Below are 19,936 nucleotides of genomic sequence, written 5' to 3'. Positions count from 1 at the left end.
TTCTGAAAACAAGCCAGAGTGGAGAAAAAGAGTTAACACCAGACTTAATAAAGCTTTTAAGACAAAACCTGTTAAGCAATTTAGACAGACACTGTGAATTTCCTGCTGATTTTCTCAAGTCTGTACATACAGGAAAATTGTTAATAGTAGGAAGAAGTTGGGAGTTGCTACATAGGAGAAATCTGCCATTATTACAAAAACTGGCTAAATGGGTTCTTTCAGTATAAACCCCTCACTGGTCACTGTTCTCAGTGGTGCTGTTGCCCTTTTCTTTTTTCTCCTGAGTCTTGTTTCCCTTCTTCTTTTTCTTCTTTTTCTTGGTCTCTTCCTTCTTGCCAAAGGTTATGAAGTCACTTTTGTCAATGTGGCTGTTTGGTGGCTCCTGCCGGATGGAGATGATTGCAGGAGATCCTGGGATAATGAATTTGTCTGGCAACTCACCAGGACCACCTTGTTTGGAATTGCCCGGTCCAAATTTAAAGGTCCAGCTGTTGCTGTTCACACCAGCTCCCACTGGGGGGGACACCTCTCCCGCCTCAGGTTCTGCAAAAGTCAAAACACCAAGAAAAGCTTAAAGCATCATTAAACACAAGCACTCACCGAGTATCAGCTTCCTATCTGAAAACTACGGCTTTAGCCTGGCTCTACATCAACCCTTGGTTGCCTGGCTGCTCATCTGGGTGTTAACAACTGGTTCTTGTCCAGGTTGCTCAACGTCTGTACACACCGACTCATGCCACATACTGCTGGGCATGAGGTGTTCTGGATCCCATGCTGTACATGTTGAAATACAGTTGTTGTCTATGCTTCCTGTGAATTTTAATTGCACAGAATAAGAGATGGCTGTGTTTTATAGCACGAAACACAAGGGTATGTTTGAGGGTGTCAAGTCTTTTGGGATGGGGTTAGAGGAGTGTCCAGGGCAGGGGGAGTCAGCCTTGGCAGTATGCACGTCCATGCTTGATAGACAAGTTAAACCATCCCGTCAGCTGTGTCCAGGATTCCTCATGGAGAGAATGAGTTGGTGCATCCCAGAGAGGAACCCGAGAGCCAACTAGTGTGTATGTATGTATGTACACATATATGCAACATGGCTGATCGGCAGACACGGCCCTAGAGAAAAACCAGGAGTGAACTGAATTGCCTGGGTAGAGATACCACAGGACTCCTTCAAACAGTACAGAATCTGGTCTCAGAAATAGTTGCAGTGATCTCTAAGGCAAGGCTCTAACAAAATGTTCCCTTATGCCAGGAAATGGGGTGACTCTCCTAAGAGAGTTGTAAAGTTTTTCTAAACTATGAACTTAGAAGCAAAATAGAAAATTGGAAAGGGCTGGTGCCAAATTTGTGGTAAGTTGTCAAGAATGCTTCAGCAATAAACAAAATTGCAGTGAGTTCTCAAACCAGGAAAGTCCTCACTATTATGTTTCTTTTTTTTCTTATTGCAATATCACAACAGAAAGGCTGAAAAACACTGGACAGGTGACTAATTCTTGGTTCTTTGAACTGACATGATAGAATGGTAGAACACAATATTTTCTACAGGCAAACATAAAGCGAAGTTCTGACCCCAGCTTTAGGCTTGGAGTATGAAGCAAGTTTTCATTTTATTTCCATGATTTTGAAAAGATTGAGTTAATCAGTTTGAACTGCTTACATATGTGGCCCAGACAAGGGCCCACTAAGCACTGGGTGTAAATGGCTGCAATCCCTACACTGCTTCATAGTCTGCCTATGATCCACAACTGCAGCACTGAGCCTAAGTGTTTAAAGGATTGTGATCAGGGGAAAGCTCAATGCTTATGCATTGATGATAAAGCTCTCAAATCTGATGAAAACATTCTTATCTATACTCTAGAAGTGCAGCATTGCAAATATCGGAGCTGTCATGCTTGTAACTCAGTCACATACAAATTCTTGCAATGCCACACAAAAATGCCAATACCACTGATCTGATTGAGCCTCAGTATTGTCTGTTCTGCACCAGAGCTGTCCAGTTGAGTAGGTGAAGATGTTAAGGGTAAAAAAGGAGGTGGGATCTGCATTGCTATAAGGAATGGTTGAAAAAACAGCTGAGAGGGTCTCCATATCCCTTGGAAGAGGAGGTAAGGGCACACAAAGGAGGACAAGAAACAGAGAAGTCCTAAGTCTCCTGCTGGTGAAAGAGCACAGGAAGAGAAAACAACACAGATGGTCTAGAGGGAGATCTCCAACGTTCCACCAGACCAGAAGATACTCTTCATTAAACCTCAGCTACTGACTGCTCAGTACCCCTGTAGCAGTCATGAAGAACGCTGCATTTGCCTTAGCAGCCATTTCAGGAAATGAACAGCATCTCCTGGACTTATCTTACGACTCTCCATCTTCTGTAATGTTGTTCATACAATTTTGTATTTTATGAAATAAAATGCATGTGTGCAGACATAAGACTGTCCTGGTTCAAAAGCTAAAGAACACATTCTGCTGCTTGACAATCTTTCTCTTGGCTGGCAGCAAAATAAACACTGCTGGAAAGCACAATCCTTTTTCAGCTTTTCCGTACCTACATAGTCCATGTTACAGTGCCAAAGAAATATGTGTAAGTGACACATCAGAACTGCCTCTGAGACCACCTGTGTAATAGGTTTGCCGCATGGAATCTTTGCAAAGGAGGTGATATAACTGCTTTTCCAATGTGATGTTTAATCAAGAATTAGAAAAGCCTGTACAATTCTTTTTTCCCCGAGACTGTATTTAATGATGAAGAAGATTTGACTTAAGTTCATGTTCTTTCCAGAAACTGCTGAAGTTGTTTTAGTGACCTTAACCTCCTTAGCCTCAAATATCTTTTTGGAAGTTATTATTAATGTGGAAGTTCTTCTATTCTATCAGTTGTAGCTTTCCTGTGAATTTCCTATGGTCTTAATTAGCAACTTCAGATTTTTGACATGCTTGTTGTTGGTAACAGCAGTGTTCTAGCAAGCCATTTCATACTAAATGCATTCATATGAACCAGCTTTCATTTCTGCTTAATATTTTGCTCAGGTACCTTTTATATCACTTCTGTTTCTTTGAAATGATAAATTACAAAGGTGAATGTTATGTGCCTTGGCCTTTTTCCAAATTATTAATCAATTGTCTTTCTCCAGCAATACAAAAATGTGAGCTTTCATATTGCAGATAATAAATTAAACCTAGTTTGACAAATAAATTCTTTCTCCATCCCAACAAGCCCATGCAACATTCATTCCAAACAACACTGGCTCAGACCCAATGCTCTTTTCCTGTTCCTGGCAGGAATAAAACAGCTGAAGGTGACCTCAAATCAGTTTTGAAGCATCCTTGCTCTGGCTGGGGAGAGCCCTGTAGCACTGAATAGTCAGAAAGTACTTTGGAGTGTAGGGTTACAACATTCTATGGATTGCAGTGTCACCACAACACAGCTGGAACAACGTGGTGTGTGGTCGTGCCATTTTGACATGAGCATATTAGGCTGAAGACAGGACATGAGACAATGATAGTGACTTTATATTATCAGTTTTACCACACAAACAGAGTAATGTGCAAGAATAGAGGGTATCCTTAAGGTACAGTATCTCGTGCATGAAAACCCTTGCCAGTCTGACAGGATGCACGTACACGTCTGCATTACTGAAATCTAATTCAGAACAGGATACTGACCCTTTAATCTGGTTCTGCCTGGACAAATCCACTCACCAGATGAAGTCAGTAACGTTTATCAGAAAGCCATCTGACCTAATGTATCCAAACACAACAACCCCATCACATCTATCCTGGAATAGGGATTCTGTCAACCTAAAGACTAAGGGGGTTTGCTTGCATTTCTGTGTGCTTTTCTGCCATCCCTGAATATGCTTGTTGTCATAAGCATTTTAATACTCCTTAATACTCACTAAGCCAAAGGAAACTAATTATCCTTACAGCTGTGTGGAGAGCTCACATACAAAAAGACAAAGACAGATAGAATGTAATGAGTTAATACCATTATTTCCTATCAGTGGGGCTTCCACAGGCTCCTCAGGAAATGCCCGTTCTGCGTCATTTACCTGATAACCTGTGTGCTTATCTGTATTGGCAGACTGGAAGGTCACAGTTCAGCTGTACTAACAATGTTGTATGTTTAGGCATTTCAGATCAAGGATAAATGTCACCACCTCATTTCCAAAGCTTCCTTAAACATCTCTTCTGTTCTTATTAGTGGGAATTGAACAATAAAAACTTTCCAGTTAGATGCTATTTTACATTTAACAGGATTAGTTGTACTTCCCTTGCATATTTTCTGGGTTTTAATGAACGCTTTAAAGTTGTTTATTTAACTTAGAGGAAAACCTAAATAAAGCAAATCTGCCAGCTATATTTATGACACGTAATTTAAAACATTACACTTCTTCCTACAGCTACCCAGGGGGTTTTTGCCAGAGTTTGCACATAAAAGAGCAGAGTCTGGCCATTTCCTCTTCCTCAAAGGATTACTTTGGAGACTGCTCCTTCACTTTATTCTCAAGGAATACAGCAACCTTTATGTTCAATGAGCAAATGATTTATTTTTAAAACGCATGCGTGCAGCAGAACCCAAAATCTAGGCTGCACCTGCAGGTCCTGATGCTTCTTCGCCTGTGTGCCTGCCTGCTAAAATGGGAGATGAACTTCTCACCCCTTCCATTTCCTCGTGCTCTCACCAAAATACAAGTGTCTCAGTAGACTTTAAATGGAACCTCGAGCAACAGAGACTCTGCAGTCGAGTAGATCATGTATTTTAGCTGGGAGGAAATGACTTCCAGGTTGTCTTTCAAAATTCTTTTTCTATCCAGTGCCTGTTGTCTAAAAGGCACAGGCAGATTTACATATAAAAACCCTCCACATCCTAAAATCACCTTTCTGACAGCTTGAAGCAGTAGGTTATGGTGCCTGCCTACTTTTTTTTCTACTCCAGAGACATTTTCAGGTCAGATGCTGTAGGCCTCTACCTCTCACAGGACTTGAAAAACATACAAATCTCAGTCAATAGGCATTGATACAGCAAGTCCTAATTGCTCTGAAAGCACCTGCTTTCCTACACATCATCACATAGAAAGTGTCATGTAGATGTCACAAGATCCAAGATCCCAGGAAGGGAGTAGGTTGAGGTGAGCTGTGGCACCTCACTGAGCACAGGGCTGTTTGCTTGTGTGCTCCAGGCTGTCCTGATCTTTGGGACATAGCAACCCTGGCTGTACAGACAGGAGAATGAGATGCTGGAAGGCAGCTCTTTGGAGAGGCATCTGGGGGTTCTGGTTGATGACAAGTTGAACATGAACCAACAGTGTCCTTGGAGCCAAGAGGGACCCATGTCCTGTGTGCATCCAGCACAACATCGGCAGCCAGGCAGGGAGGGGATTGTCCTGCTCTGCTCTGTGCTGGGGCGGCCCCACCTGGAGCATTCACTGTGTGCAGGGCTGGAGACACAGGAGAAAAGGAGATAAAGCTACTGGAGAGTGTTCAGAAGAGGCCACAAAGTTGGTGAAGGGTTTGAAGCTGTATGAGGAGCGGCTGAAATCCCTGGGTTTGTTCAGCTGGAGCAGAGCAGACTGAGGGCAGAGCTCATGGGGCTGCAGATTCCTCAGCAGGAGCAGGAGGGGCAGGGCTGAGCTCTTCTCTGTGACAGTGACAGAACCCAGGGAATGGCAGAAGATGTGCCAGGGGAGAGTCAGTTGGACATGAGGAAAAGGTTCTTCCCCCAGAGGTGCTGGACACTGAACAGGCTCCCCAGGGAGGTGTCACGGCCCCAACCTGACAGTGTTCAAGAAGAGACTGGACAATGTCCTCAGACACACGGTGTGGACTGTGGGGCTGTCATATACAGGGACAGGAGTTGGACTCGATGCTCCTTGTGGGTTGCTTCCAACTCAGAACATTCTATGATTCTATGATCTCAGCACACAGGTTTCTTGGAAATCCCCAACTCTCCCCATGTTCTGTGCAGGGAGCCCAGGCCCCGGCTGCAAGAAACAGGGTCCTTAAAATGTAGCTTGTAGTAGCTGTAGGCACCTACATTATTTTTTTCTGAGATGTCATCCAAAGAGCAGGGTATCCTTCCTCTAAATTCAGCCACCAAAAAGGTAGGCATCCAATCTAAACTGTTTTAATTCAGTTCTTGCTACAGTCTGTAGAGAGACAGGCATCCTCAGAAGGCAGTTCAATCCACCCAACTTATACACCTGTTTTTAGATGCACTGAATGCTCTTTGTTCCTCTCTCTCCTGGAGCTGTGTTACCTTTGTTTCTTTAACTACAGATAAAGCCCAGGCAGCCAATTTAAACTAGACAGAGCTAACTTTTGGGTGGCTAGTGCAAAAGGAGCTGAATTCCACTCCCAGGAGCAAGCTAAGCAGCACCATGGCTTGGGGGATATTGTACTAATCACCATGCCAGTGTATTTAGAAACAAAAAAATGTTGGAAATTAATCTTTTTAGTGGTGACAGTCATGAAAATCCTGTGCAACTATTTGCAAGATGAAGCCACTTTCTCAGCTCTTCATGAGATTTTTATTTAGGCAAGCATGGGGATCCTTTGTTCAGAAATCCTTGAGAAAATTTAACTGTATTGTTAAGGTTGCACCATTTCCACCCCTAAAAGGTCACATTTTAGTTATGACAGCAACAACACAAGAACAGTTTAGGTCTTGAGTGATACTCTGCTGCAAAACTCCCAAGTACAGCTCTGTCACTGAGATTTACAGTGCTGTCTTTTCAGGTGCGGCATTCGTGAATTCACTCAACTGAAGGCTTGGCTTTCATCAGCTTGTAAAACCGTCCGAGCTGATATGTAAGTTGAACAAAGTCGCAATGCTGAGTGATGGGTACAAACAGTCTGAAATTGAGATGTCTTCTAAATTTGGGGCAAAATGTCTTCTCACACAACATGTCATCGCTCAGTCCACAAATCGATACCCCATCAGCTGTGAGCTAAGACTGCAGTTTCTATCTCACCGACTTTCTTCTCTCTTTTGGGGAGGCCACGTGTTTTTTCCCTGTCCCTGGATAGCCCCACAGCTCCAATCTGGTGTTTACTAGGAACAGGTGGTGCTCACTTCCCATAACGCGAGCTGGCCATATATTCCGAGTGTCATGTACATCGTCTCTACCTCCTATGCCTCTGCTGCTTTCTTAAAGAACCTTTGTCAGAAGAAGGCTAACCAGTGTTAGAACAGATGTGCTCCTGCTCAAGGGGGAGAAGAGGAAAGCATTTCTGCTCAGCTCTGTCTCCCTGCAGAGACATTTTTGACTGTGTGACATGCTCAGCCAAGACAGCAGCTTGCGTTCACTCTGTTCCACCCTCCCCACTTTGTCCCTGTCCTTAAAAATGTGGTGGCTCAGGAGATCATTTGGATAAAAGCTTTCAATCAAACCATCTATTATCATTAAGTTTAAAGGAAATATTTTTCAGTGTATTTCTCTTTTTTTTCTAGGCACCAGAACATGCCGACTAAAGCCACCGTGAGACTAGAAATACCCCATCATTAATCACAGACCCTTCTGTCCGCAGGTCAGAGGAGCAAAACACATTAATTAAATGAATTTATTTAAAACTAAGATCAGGCAATAAGCAGGAAGCAAATTGCAGAGAAAGCTAGTCATTAACCTGATTTCTCTCTTCCCTGCTTCCTCCACTGATGCTGTACTGACTGCAGCTTCTGCCTCTGGCAGACTTAACGAATATTCACTGTCTGACATTCCGCACTGATTCTGAAAGAGCACATCAAATGCAAAGAGCGTGCACTGAAAAACCCTCTCTGTGTCATTTGGAAGATCTCTGCGGACATTCTGGCTTCACTGATCATCCCTAAGCCTTTTTGGGATTAAAATGTCCATCTAATCTTTTTTTTTTTTTTTAAATCACAAAAACACCAAACCCACAACAAAGAAAGCAAATAAAAATCCATCATCGCCGTGATAAAATGACAGATTCTGAACTGAAAGACAGACAAATTATTCAGTCAGAACACAGCTGAGCCATTTTAACTATCAGTCTGCCAAACAACCCCAACCACCTCTAAGTGCTGTCAATTTGGAACCTTAAAGAAAAAACAAAGAAGTCTCACACTCTGCCCTTCCATCTGTTTGGCCTGTTCTGCACTAATGACTCAGATACAGGAGGAATGAAGAAAACGAAAACTTCTCCCCACCAAGAAGCCTGTAGCTTTAATCCATTGCTTGGATTTAAAGCCAGTAACATTAAACAGGGTAATTATAGCACATATGTTGTGGGAGATCTGTAGCCCCCCCACTGCTCCAACATCCAGTTACAAAGCAGGAGGTGGGCACAAAGGTCACTTCCAGCTCAGTCTCAGGTTACTGCCCGTGCTGACATTGAAATTCAATTTAAATAGAGATTATCTGTCTCGTTATAAGAAAACAATCTTAGATAGTTGTGTATGGGAGCAATTGCCTCAGCTACCAAATAGCTCTTCCAGCATATTCTGAGATACGGGAAAGCAAAATTTGATTTGCTTGCTACCGCAGCCTGCTGTGGGCACAACACAGCACAGGCTAAATGGCTTCTCACAGCTGCTGCAGGAGCAAACAGAGCCCAGTGCCTGCAGTCCCAAGCTTCTCTCACTGCCTTTTCACTAAAAGAGCCTTTTCCTCCCACAAAAGCATCAACCTTCTCAGGTAACATACTTCTAGTGCTCTACCTAGTCCTGCTCCCACTGGTAGAATTTGTCTTGGGAAACACCTGTAAGTACTTGCTCAGCACAAGCTTTAACCTTTTGCTCACCAAACTGAGGACTAACCTGCTGCATCACTGACAGCATGCACACACATCCGTGATGCTCCATATTATCTTCCCAGCTCTAATGGGATGCTGGACTCTGGGGGATGCAGCATATGAATGTTTGTGTTGCATGAAGACGTTGTTAGGGAGAGACTACTCCTGCAATCTACGGTAGATGGATTTTTATGTGGGCATTTCACCATGTCTTCAGGCCCACAGTGACCATTTTCAAGAACTTAAAGTTGAAAACAGCCCTTTAAGAACAAACAAACAAAACCACACCAGACAATTTTAATCTTATAAATGGTTTGTATACACAGTCTGGGCAGATAGAGCATCAGCTGTTCTGCCTTCATTTCAATTCAAAGAGTAAGGGAAAGGGCAGTGAATAGTGCAGGAAATGTGGTGTTGGGGGGGGCTGCTGTGCCCCTCAGTACCTGGGAAGGAAGAGGTGGCCTGTGCAGTGGTTGGGGACAATGTTCCCCTGAGGACCCGTGGTGGCTTGGCCTCACTGCCACCCATCCCACTTTCACCAAGGAAAAGGCTTTTTTCTGCTTTTATGTCAAACCAGGTGCCATGGAGCCTCCTTAAATGCCCCAAACTGAACGACTAGGAGCAGAAACAGCTCTGCAGTCCCCTGCTGGGGCCTGATTTTAGGATTGCTGGGTGACACAGCCCAAAAATGTAAAATAGACTTTGAGACAAATCTTTAGAAACTGAGATATCTGATTTGCGGCTCAAATCGCCCTCTGGATGTGACCAGGAGGGAGGGGGCATTCTAACTGCTTTCAGGTGATTGGTGCTGCCTGTGGGTGCTGCCTCTGTTATATAAAGATATGAAATATTGCCAAGAGAGCAACAGTCATTGCAGAAGACAAAGCTTGGAATGCCAGGAGGACATGAACAGATCTGTGCACTGCTTAGTCTGTATTGTGGAAAGCCAATCTGGTTACTGTGCTCTGTCCAGTTTAAATCAAAAATAATTCAATTCTTACATAGAAGCACTTTTGTGTGAGAGACAACAGGCTCACAGACCATCATAAATCCTGCTGGGAAGGTGAAAAGGAGGGAGCATTTTCTGGCTGCTGCTGCAGCCTGTGTTCTGCAGCCGGGCAGCTCCCCCTCCCCTTCTCTCTGCTGGATGAGCTGTGGAACTGGGACAGCTCCTGTCACCTCCTGCCACTGGAGGCCACTCTGCTTCTGCGGGGTGATGGCAGGATCAGCAGCTTAGAATCATAGAATCATTTTGGCTGGAAGAGACCCTCATCGGCTCCAACCATAACCTAAATCTAGCAGTAAACCATGTCCCTAAGAACCTCAAACTTGGATTCCTGTCTACAACCACTACAGCTACCTTCGGCCTCATCGCCATCTCCATGACTGGCTGGGATTGATTCCCCAAAGAAGGAAAATGTCAGGTTACCTGAAGGGAAGACAGAAGGCAGGATTACATGTTCTCCTGGTGTTAGATCTCCTGGACAGGACTAGCTTATTTTTATTTATATCCATCTTGGAGAGTGAACACTCCTAAGAGAATTCAGTTTAATTCTGTCCCTTCTGCTTATCCTGAACAAAACTGTTTACCAAGTACCAGCCTCTACAGCTGTGAAAACCTTCTGCAGGTTAATTTACCTTAGCACAGTCCATATTGCTGCTGGTGCAGAAAGAGGAAAGAGCCCAGCTCAGCTGCCAAAACCCAGGGCTGGTAGGCAAAAGAGAATCCCCACTTTTTATTTGAGCACAATTAATAGAAAGACAGTAACTATGGAAACTTGAAGCATCAATTTTAGCCTTTCAAAGCAGAACCTAATTTTAACCAACCAACTGGATGCTTGAAGTGGTAGTGAAAGAAAATGGGACACATTTATTTCAGTGCTTTTAGAGGTGTCATTTTAAACATGAATGAATGTGTGAGCTTCATTTAGAACGGGAGCACAGATGGATCACAGACACCTACAAAATGGTCTTAAAAGAGTTTTCTTTCTCTCTTTCTTGTCTATGCCTAGTTTACAGGCTTCACCCATTCCTCTTGTATATGGCTCCCAGCCCAGCAGCTCAAACCACTATAATTCCAGGTCAGATGAGTACAGTGTGAAGCTTTGTGCTTGGATCTTCCTTTCAAAAACCACACAAAGCTTTGGAGAGTGGAAAACGCGGAGCCTTGTCTCTCAGAGGTTGAAAGTGGCTCCATGCTCTGAACCTCAGAGCTGGAACCTGTTCCCTGGATCCCTCTGTCTCTGATCACAAATAAAGGGATAATTTTACTGGTATTTTATGGATGAAAGCTGAAACTGGCCTTTTCTCTTTCTGGACCATAAAGGGGAAGAAACTGTTTTGTTTAGTTTGGTTTCATTATCCTCAAGGGATTTCTTCATTTTGAAAGTAAACTGTACCATACAGGTATATACAATTAATTCAGACCTACAAAATCCTTTAGCTGACCATCTCTGACTAGTTTAGCACTGAACCTCTGCAAACTTCTCCTCCAATGGCCAATTAACTAAATACTAACCGATGTCTATTTTGATTCTGACTGATATGCCTGTTAGCCAGCAACCTGCCCTGGAAAAGGTGTTTTACTTTAATACCTTTCACAGGAAGGGGCTGTAAAACTGAAGACATGGCAGGCCTCAAAACAGACTCCAGCAGTCAGAGCCCTCTTTCCCTTCCACAATATGTATGTCACACTAGCAGCTTCCTATCATCTCCTGTTAGGATCACATCCCATTAATATTCCTTTTTACCGACATGGGATGAATGGAGCTAGTAATATTTCACATCGGCTAAAAAGGAATCTTAATTAAATGTGAAGAGTAATGGCTAATACAATATGATAAGCCCCCTGGATAAGCACGCTACACTCTATTTTTCAGAATCCTTTAAACATTCTTCAAGGAGAAAATGGAGGTGACCTTGTGAAGACCCCCACATCCATTCTCCTACTGCAGAAATAGCTCTGCTCTTTCAAGCGGTTGAGAGGTCCACACTTGGAGGACTTCTTAAGTTGTAGATAAATCCAGATACTATGACCATTTATAGTCATCTGGGTCTTTACCCTTTCAAATAGATTGTTTTGGTACTGATGAGATGAACCAGACTGGGAGTCTGGACCTACTGTACCACGGCTCCAGGTCTTCTACCTGTTTGTCTATCCCTGCAGGTAAAGTCATCCTCTCTTAATTGAGAGGCCAGTACCTGCTTGAACCATAAGGTGAAAAGTCGCATGATGTTTTCAACAGATGTGTATCTGTGTGTCAACAAGGACACTGTGTAATTCTACTGAATTTAATAGATCTGCATGCAGTTCTGTTCTGGCTGGCTGTTAAAAAGCCGATTTAAATGTCTCTCTGAACCGTGCTTTACTCTACTTGGTCACATAAACTGAAATCACAAACTGCTAGGTGGTGTGCTGTAAAGGCCATATAATGTGGAAACAAAATAAATTTAACAAAGAGATTACTTGAGGTGGAGATAACACACAATTATGGGACATGAAGGTATGGTTATCAAAGTAAAGGTGACATCCAAATTGGCAGTTGCTTGAAATGGATGGCGCCAGATCGCAACAGCCATTTTAACGAAGTTGCAGATGCCTTTTGTGCCTTGTCTCTAGGACTATACTTTCTTAAATATTCATCAGATGGTAAGTATTAAGTCTTGGAGGCTTAACACTTATGCAAAAAGTGAGTAGAGCTATCTCTGTTAATTTTTGATCACTGTAACATTTTCAGAACAGCACCCTCATAAGCCCAGTTTAAGAGTTAGTAAATTACCTACTTTATATTTCAATTATTTTGATTTTAATTTAATAGCCCAAATCATGCTTTAAGCCAAGAACTGTTCTCTCAATGGAACAATTGGAGAAATGGCTCGGGCTTGCCCTTCCACGTAAAATGATGCTTTACATTATACTCAGGAACTGCTCATTTGCTAATGAATTCTCTTTCTAGAAAGGCATTTCTCAACCAGCTGTAGTAACATATCAGAAAGTTATTCATATAATATGCCTGACATTTCACTTCTCTGAAAGAAATATTAAAAATGGAAGAACTGGCTTGAAATGAACAGGAAGATCAAATCTGGGAAATGAATTATTACACATCAAGTGTAATGGATATAAAATGGATGTCTGACAGCAAGGTAACGAAAATTAACTTCATTTCTACATTATTTCTTAATGGAGGTTGACTTATGAAAAAAAATACTATCCTGATTAAATTTCAGAAAATCCACATTTCTTACAGCTGTGATACCTTTAAATGAAAAGGTAGGAAGAAAATCAAGGACAAACTGTATCTGGATTGATAGCATAGTTATTTTCCTTCCAGGAAATGTGTCACATGCCCAGGTAACTAGGACAAGCTGTCAAAGAATAGAGATATTTAAAAGCTCTTAGTGATTATAAAGGCTAAAAGGTGATGTTGTTGCTTCTTGAATCCTTCACTTCAAAAGGAATTTTAAATTACCATCTGGTGAGATCAACATGTAGAATACTTCAACAAATATTTTAACACTGAATTAAACTTTAAACATTTGTTTTCCCATTTTAATTGTGTGTGAATACATACATGCTAATATACAATTGGTTCATCTGTTTTGAATGTATGTGATTGTTGAGGAGGTGACCAGCTTCTTTTAAATATCCATTACTGCCTTTCCCTCCAGCTTTCAGATTCATATATGTGTTGGCTAATATAATGGCAAAAAATCTCATTAATCATGTATGAGGTTTTTTGTTTGTTTTGGTTCTACTGTATTTATCTGGACTCTCTTTACCCCAGAATAGGTCCCTTTGCTAATTAAGAACTTGCCCTGATGACCAAGGATCATAATTTGCTTTTGTTTTACTTTCATCTTGGAGATTCTTCCTTTAGTTATCTTGGTATTGCTCCTGCTTTGCACAATCTCCTCTCAGTTGGAGCTTCCATTTAATAGATACATTTTTGGTAAAGTCTACTTTCTGCCTGTCCTGGTCCATTTTAATCCCCGCAGACTGCTCAAGTCCACCGAGTCGTGATGGGTGGTGCAGCTCACACAGACCATATGATGATAAATGCATATTCCTACTATTCCAGGGAACACTCTTCTCCCACTTGGGCATACCAGGTGCTGGGCAAAGCAGCTTTGCAGATCCCTCAGCTGAGTACATTTGGTGTATGAGTTGGCAGCAGCTGCAATTCTGGATTGCAAAGGTGTGAGACCAGCACGTGTCAGCAGGGGAGCACAAAGCCAAAAGAGCTTCATTTCCCCCTTCATAAAGGGAGATGTTTTGGTCAACTATTTCAATACATTCCCTCACTGGCAAGGGCAAAACAAAGAAGGCAACTTCTGCAGCAAAAAGCCAGATGCCTGGACAGCAGCAAGAGCAGTCATGCATTAATCTTGATGTGCCTTGTCCCACTAAGCACTGGGTGTAAATGGCTGCAACTCCTACACTGCTTCAGTCTCCCTATGCTCCACAACTGCAGTACTGAGCCTAACCGAAACATATTCCCTTTACACCAGACTTGAAGAAGAAGTGGCTTGGGGTCGGGAGCAGAAACATAGTTTGTGACAACAAGGAGAAAAAAGCTCTATTTTTATCTCTTCCTGCTGACACACGGAATAGCAGCCACTTCATTCAAGCATACACGCAGCTGCTCAGCGGCTGGAATTTCTGCAGCAGCTTAGAGATCAGAAGCGTGGTCAAAGCACATATACTGTGTACCGAGGAGAAAAGACAGCAAAAGGATGCTTGAAAATAGTGTTTGATCCGGTTCATTCTGCTCACCAGAGAGGCACAGAATTCTGTGTTTTCCATTCAAAAATGTGTGCGTATTTACTGAAACTAGCTCTAATATTTAATAGCTCTTCCTGTAAAAACGGTATAATCATGCATGCAGATCTTTGACAAGCAGCTATTGACAATTTTTGCATCAGCAATTATCCAATTTGCATCTCTAGTGAAACAACTCAGTGAACAGGCAAATAGATTTGTATCTCTGTGGATGAGCAAATCTGCCAGTTGCTTAGAGCTGATGTGTCAGCCTTCAGGAAGGGACAATACTTGGAGAGACGACAAATATTTAGGCTCAGGAGCAAATACCAACATGAGCCATACAGCCTTGCCTATATTATCTGAAAGAATCAAATAGCAGAAATATATTATGATGGCTGTACTCTTTTTTTATTTGTTTTTCTTTCTTTTTTTGCAGGGGCCAGAGCTTTCCCTTTGGCAGATAAAGATTCTTTTAGCAGTAAAGACACACACACACCAAAAGACACACATACACATGAAAGATCAGAGGGGAAGCCAACAAAATAACGGTTTATAAATACTGAAAATAATCTATGAATTGCTCTGCTGCTCTCTTCAAGGCTTCAGTCATTCACCAAAGTATATTAAATGCTGCCAGGTGGGATGATTTCACCCTCACTGAAGATAAACTCATTGATTCAAGGCCACACTGGGACCCAGATTCAGCTGTTTGAACAACTATGTCTGCAACTGCACCCAAAGCTGTAGAGATTTCTTAAGGCAAAACCCACTATGTTTCCCTTCTATAAATAACTTAGGAATCAGTTCCTATTGCTCCCAAATATCCTTCCTACTCCTGCCTCCAGCTTTGTTTTAGTGCTTGTCTTCAGAAGCCAAAGGGAATCACCCATTTCCCGCCTCCTAATCCTCAACTCTCACAAGCCATATCTGCACATTTTCTGCTGCTCCCCTGGATAATTCTGCTTTCGGGTCGGTACAAAACCTACATTAAGAAAGAAAAATGCTGAGCAGCTGGCACTGCCATAGTCTAACACATACAGAATGGAATCAAACTTCTTCTCTTGTGGTGGTTGTATTTTAATCACAGTTAAATAATGAAAGAATATAAATTGCAGCCTGAATTTTCTTGTGTAGCTCTTTCTAGCCATGTGGGATTTCTGTGCCTCTAGTCTTTGCTCTGTGGGATCATGTCATGCCCACTCATCCTGCCAGCTCTCAGAATATTTGTCGCTTTACTTAAACATCAGTTTTGTGATTGTATGAGAATCCCAGGTTTCACGGGGGCATGGGAGGGAAAGTTACTTTTGCCTGGTAATGCATCAGAAAGCAAATAAAAGGAACAAGTTGTTTTAGAAAAAAAATACTTGAGGATTGAATTTTGAGTGTTCTGGATTGGCAGCATAGGACTGACCCAATACAATTTCATGGTCTATTTATCCATCCTATTCTCTACACCATCATGCATTTAATAACAGGTGCTCTCCCTTCCCCAGGCATCTGTGACAAACAGAACACACCATGAATGTGCTACTGCTGCAGAGAAAGCAACTGCCTTCATAAATCTAACTCCAGTCAATGAAGAGCTTGTGTCCAAGAATTACAGAACTGGGTAATCAATAATCATGGTCTGCAAGAGAGAAAAATGTCTTCCGCTGGCTTCTTTCAAAGCTGTGCTCTGTTCTCTGGGTTCTTTTTCAGTATTCCAGTATTCTGCTGCTCCCCTAAAGGCTGTGTGGACCAACGCTGTTATTCTGCATAACTGTATCTGGCACTTGACCTGAATATGTTTCTCCCGATTAGGCAGTGACATTCTCATCTGGAAACTCTGTTTGTACATTCGAACTGTTGTCTCAGCATAAAGGTACACCCAAATTATTCTGAAAACCCAGCTGAATGTTTGTTAGGATGTACTGGCTGTATCTCAAAAACTTTAGTGATCAGTATGATTTGGAACCTTTCACCCCCGGAGTCCAGCACCTGCTATAACTTGCACCTTCCAGCCTGTGGGTAATGAAGTGATGGGTCTCTGTCAAGTGGTGGAAGGAGCAAACCTTCACACCACAAATAACAATTACAATATTTTTTCCCTTACTGCCAACCTCAGCAGAGAAATAAGAGAATTATTAACCCATAAATAAGAAATAGCCAGGGGCTACTAGCCCTGATTGTTCCAGGTCAAAGATGAAACACAAGCAGGCCTGCAAAGGAGGCAGAAATTCCCACCCAGCACCTCTGCAGCAAACAGGAGACCTCACTGCCAGGTGCAACTATTTGCCTTTTTTCACAAATACTAAATTTATCTCAGCAACCAAATATTCTTCTTACCTTAATCCATGTTATATATTTTTCACAGTTACTATCAGAATTGCAGTCTCAGACCACACATTCTCCACAAAAAAAAAAACCTGCAACAGTTGCCTCTTTTTGGAGTGAATAAAGGCCATTCAAAACACAAATAATCCTCTCTTGTCTACTCAGTTCCTCTGAGAAGGAATTTGTATATAGCCCAGAAGGCCACAATTTTTGTATGTGGCAGAGCAGAAGGCGAGCTCTGCTCTACGGGAATACTGCTTCACCAGTTTCCAGAGCAACACACTCAGCATCTGAGCTGACCTTAACTATTAACCCAACATATGAAGTAGGTGGTTGTGCTTCCAAAAGTCAAGATCAAGAACATGTAAAAATTCACAGTTCAGCAGCAGCACAATATGTTGAACATTGGCTTGACTAGCATGCTGAAATTGTGGTAAAATACTGTATTTATATGTTCACAAAATTTAATACCATGGAGTTAATACAGCTCCACTTTTTCCTAGTAATTACTCCAAAGTGCATAATGGCCAGTTCTCTCATTTTCTGCATACTACACAATGGCTGCTGACTTTTCAAAGGCTCAAATGCTGCTCCAGAACTATATAATCTCGGAATTTAACAAAATCAAACCCATAATCTCTATGGCTTTAGGAAAAGCCTGGATGGGTGGGTAGGGAGCAAAAGCAGGAAAAACCAAAAAATAATCAGGAATAATGTGGCCAGCAGGACTAGAGAAGTGATTGTGCCACTGTACTTGGTGCTGGTGAGGCACCACCCTGAATACTGTGTTCAGTTTTGGGCCCCTTGCTATACAAAAGACCTTGAGGTGCTGGAGTGAGTTCAGAGAGGGGCAACGGAGCTGCTGAGGGGTATGGAGTGCAAGTCTTATGAGAAGGGGTTGAGGGAACTGGGGCTGTTCAGCCTGGAGAACAGGAGGCTGAGGGGAGACCTCGCTGTCTACAGCTACCTGAAAGGAGGCTGTAGCATGGAGGGCGTTGGTCCCTTTTCCCAAGTAGCAAGTGATAGGACAAGAAGAAATGGCCTCAAGTTGTGCCAGGGAAGGTTCAGATTGGACATTAGGAAAAAATTCTCCATGGAGAGGGTTGCGAAGCAGTGGAACAGGCTGCCCAGGGCAGTGCTGGAGTCACCGTCCCTGGAGGGGTTTAAAAGGCACATAGATGAGGTTCTTATGGTCATGATTTGGTGCTAGAATTAGGTTATGGTTGGACTAAATGATCCTGAGGATCTCTTTCAACAACGATTCTATGATTCTTCTGAATAAGGTCATGCAACACTGCAACCACATGCAAGGCTTCCTCTACCTGCTATGATGAATTTCAAGCAATAGTGTCTCACGGGTAGCAGGTTTCTTCTCAAGAGCCTGCAATTGCCCACTGGCCATTAAATAGTTCTGTGAATACAACACAAGGTCACGATCTCCAATCCAATCTTGCTGCTTATCAGTATTGCTGCTTATATTGCAGCTGGCAGCACAATCCATCTGCAATGAAATTGGTCATTGATCACACAGAGTGGCTGCACATGTGGCAGCTGAATGCCTGGCAGCTCTTTCTGACTAGTGTATCTACTGAGAATGTCTGAGTCTGCTAAAATCATACCACAGGTCTCATCTTCATTTAAGCTTCCACATCACTAGGTGCATTCTTGTACCTAGTTTTTCTTAGGCTGGATGGCTACAGTGTCCAGACTTAGAATAAATGTGTTTCTATGCACGGTGACACTGTTTGTCTTTCCCAGCACAGGGCAAAGGTTATAGCATTGACTAAGAACAGAGAAGTGTGTGGTTTTGCCTCTGTCTACAACATGCATGTCAGCATTTCCAGTGGTCATGGTAGGCTACTCAAATAATAGTGAAAAAGGAACCTGGTGAACATAATTCAGCTGATCAATCTTAGTTACCTGCCCTAGGAAGTGACAAACTGTCATTTCTCTCCATCAGAATTTGCTTGAGCTCACAAGTTTGTGTGACCAATTGAGACGCTTCCATTTATGCCACAGGTGACTGAAGTTAAACCAAAACCTCGTCCTGTTTTTTTTCCTGATTCTTAGTTTTTTAAATGTTGACCTGGTAACACTCGTGTTCACAGCAGTCAAATGTTGATCTGTCTCCTAAAGACCTCAGCATTTCTCTGGTGTTGTATCTGGGGTTTGTTTGGGGTTTTTTTGTTGTTGTTGGTTGGTTGGTTGGGTTGGTTTTTCCTGATTTCCTACTCTGTGGCCCCAAAGCAACGCTTAACCACACCTGAAGCTCTGCATAAGCAAACCAGGGAGCATAAACAGGAGAAATAGTCAGTATTTTTGCAAGTTGACTGTGATATAGAGGAGCTGGGCATAGCCTGAGTTATTGTTACAGTGTAGCTGTAAATCCATCTGTGCCTCATCTCTAATTTCAGAAATGAGTGTCTCCAGTGCTGGAGTTCTATGTTCTTCATGCAGATATCTATTCAATATTCTACTTCATAAATAAACTTCAAAAAGGATTCTGTCAGGGGATTACTGTACTGCTGAAACCCCTTATCAAATGTTTCATTATTCTTGGACATAGTATCTCATTGTTTGTGTTCTTCTTATTCAGGTAATGAAAGTCCTTATCTTCCTTTTCATTATCTGTTATGATCAACTCTTCAATCTGATCAGCTCTTGTTTCCTCTTTCTGCCACCATGTTTTCACAAGGTTGATTCTCTACAAGCACAACCATCCTTCATGCTGAAGATGCAGTTCCATGCTTCTAGTCTGTGGTAGCCCTACTCCTTTTTGTGCTGGTATTAGTTCTCATCAGCAGTTAATTGATTTGAAAATAAAGCTTACACAGGCCTTTTCAGGCAGATCAGCTCCCTGAACCAGCTAACACTATAGCCAGAGGAGAAACAACACTGATTTGAGAGCGGACCGGAATGTATGGCAAGTACTAAAAGAAAAAGCAGAACCACAAATCCCAGACTTAGGCTGGTAGAAGCTGATATGGAGCTACACAGAGCCCATCCATTTATCCCACGCGGTCTCCCTGAAATGCAGGCAAGCTCTTCCCTGCTACACACCTCATATCATCCCTGCCAGCTGCCTCCATGTTTCTTGGAATACAAGCTGGG

The 19,936-nt window shown here is 42.5% G+C and overlaps 1 protein-coding gene across 1 annotated transcript in view; it reads right to left on the bottom strand.

The window, feature by feature from the left end:
* Positions 1-232: 232 nt before the first annotated feature.
* Positions 233-19,936, bottom strand: part of LOC308045894 (protocadherin alpha-C2-like) — a gene marked incomplete at both ends in the record, with an annotated part of 46,130 nt that continues 26,426 nt past the window's right edge. The window contains one exon of the mRNA XM_080353429.1: positions 233-543. Coding sequence (XP_080209555.1) covers positions 233-543 — 311 coding nt within the window. The remainder of the gene's footprint in view (positions 544-19,936) is intronic.

The sequence above is a fragment of the Nesoenas mayeri genome, assembly GCF_963082525.1.
Source record: "Nesoenas mayeri genome assembly, chromosome: 14".
Lineage (NCBI taxonomy): Eukaryota > Metazoa > Chordata > Aves > Columbiformes > Columbidae > Nesoenas > Nesoenas mayeri.
The sequence above is the reverse complement of the archived record's forward strand: the minus strand, read 5'-3'. Positions and strand labels throughout refer to the sequence as shown.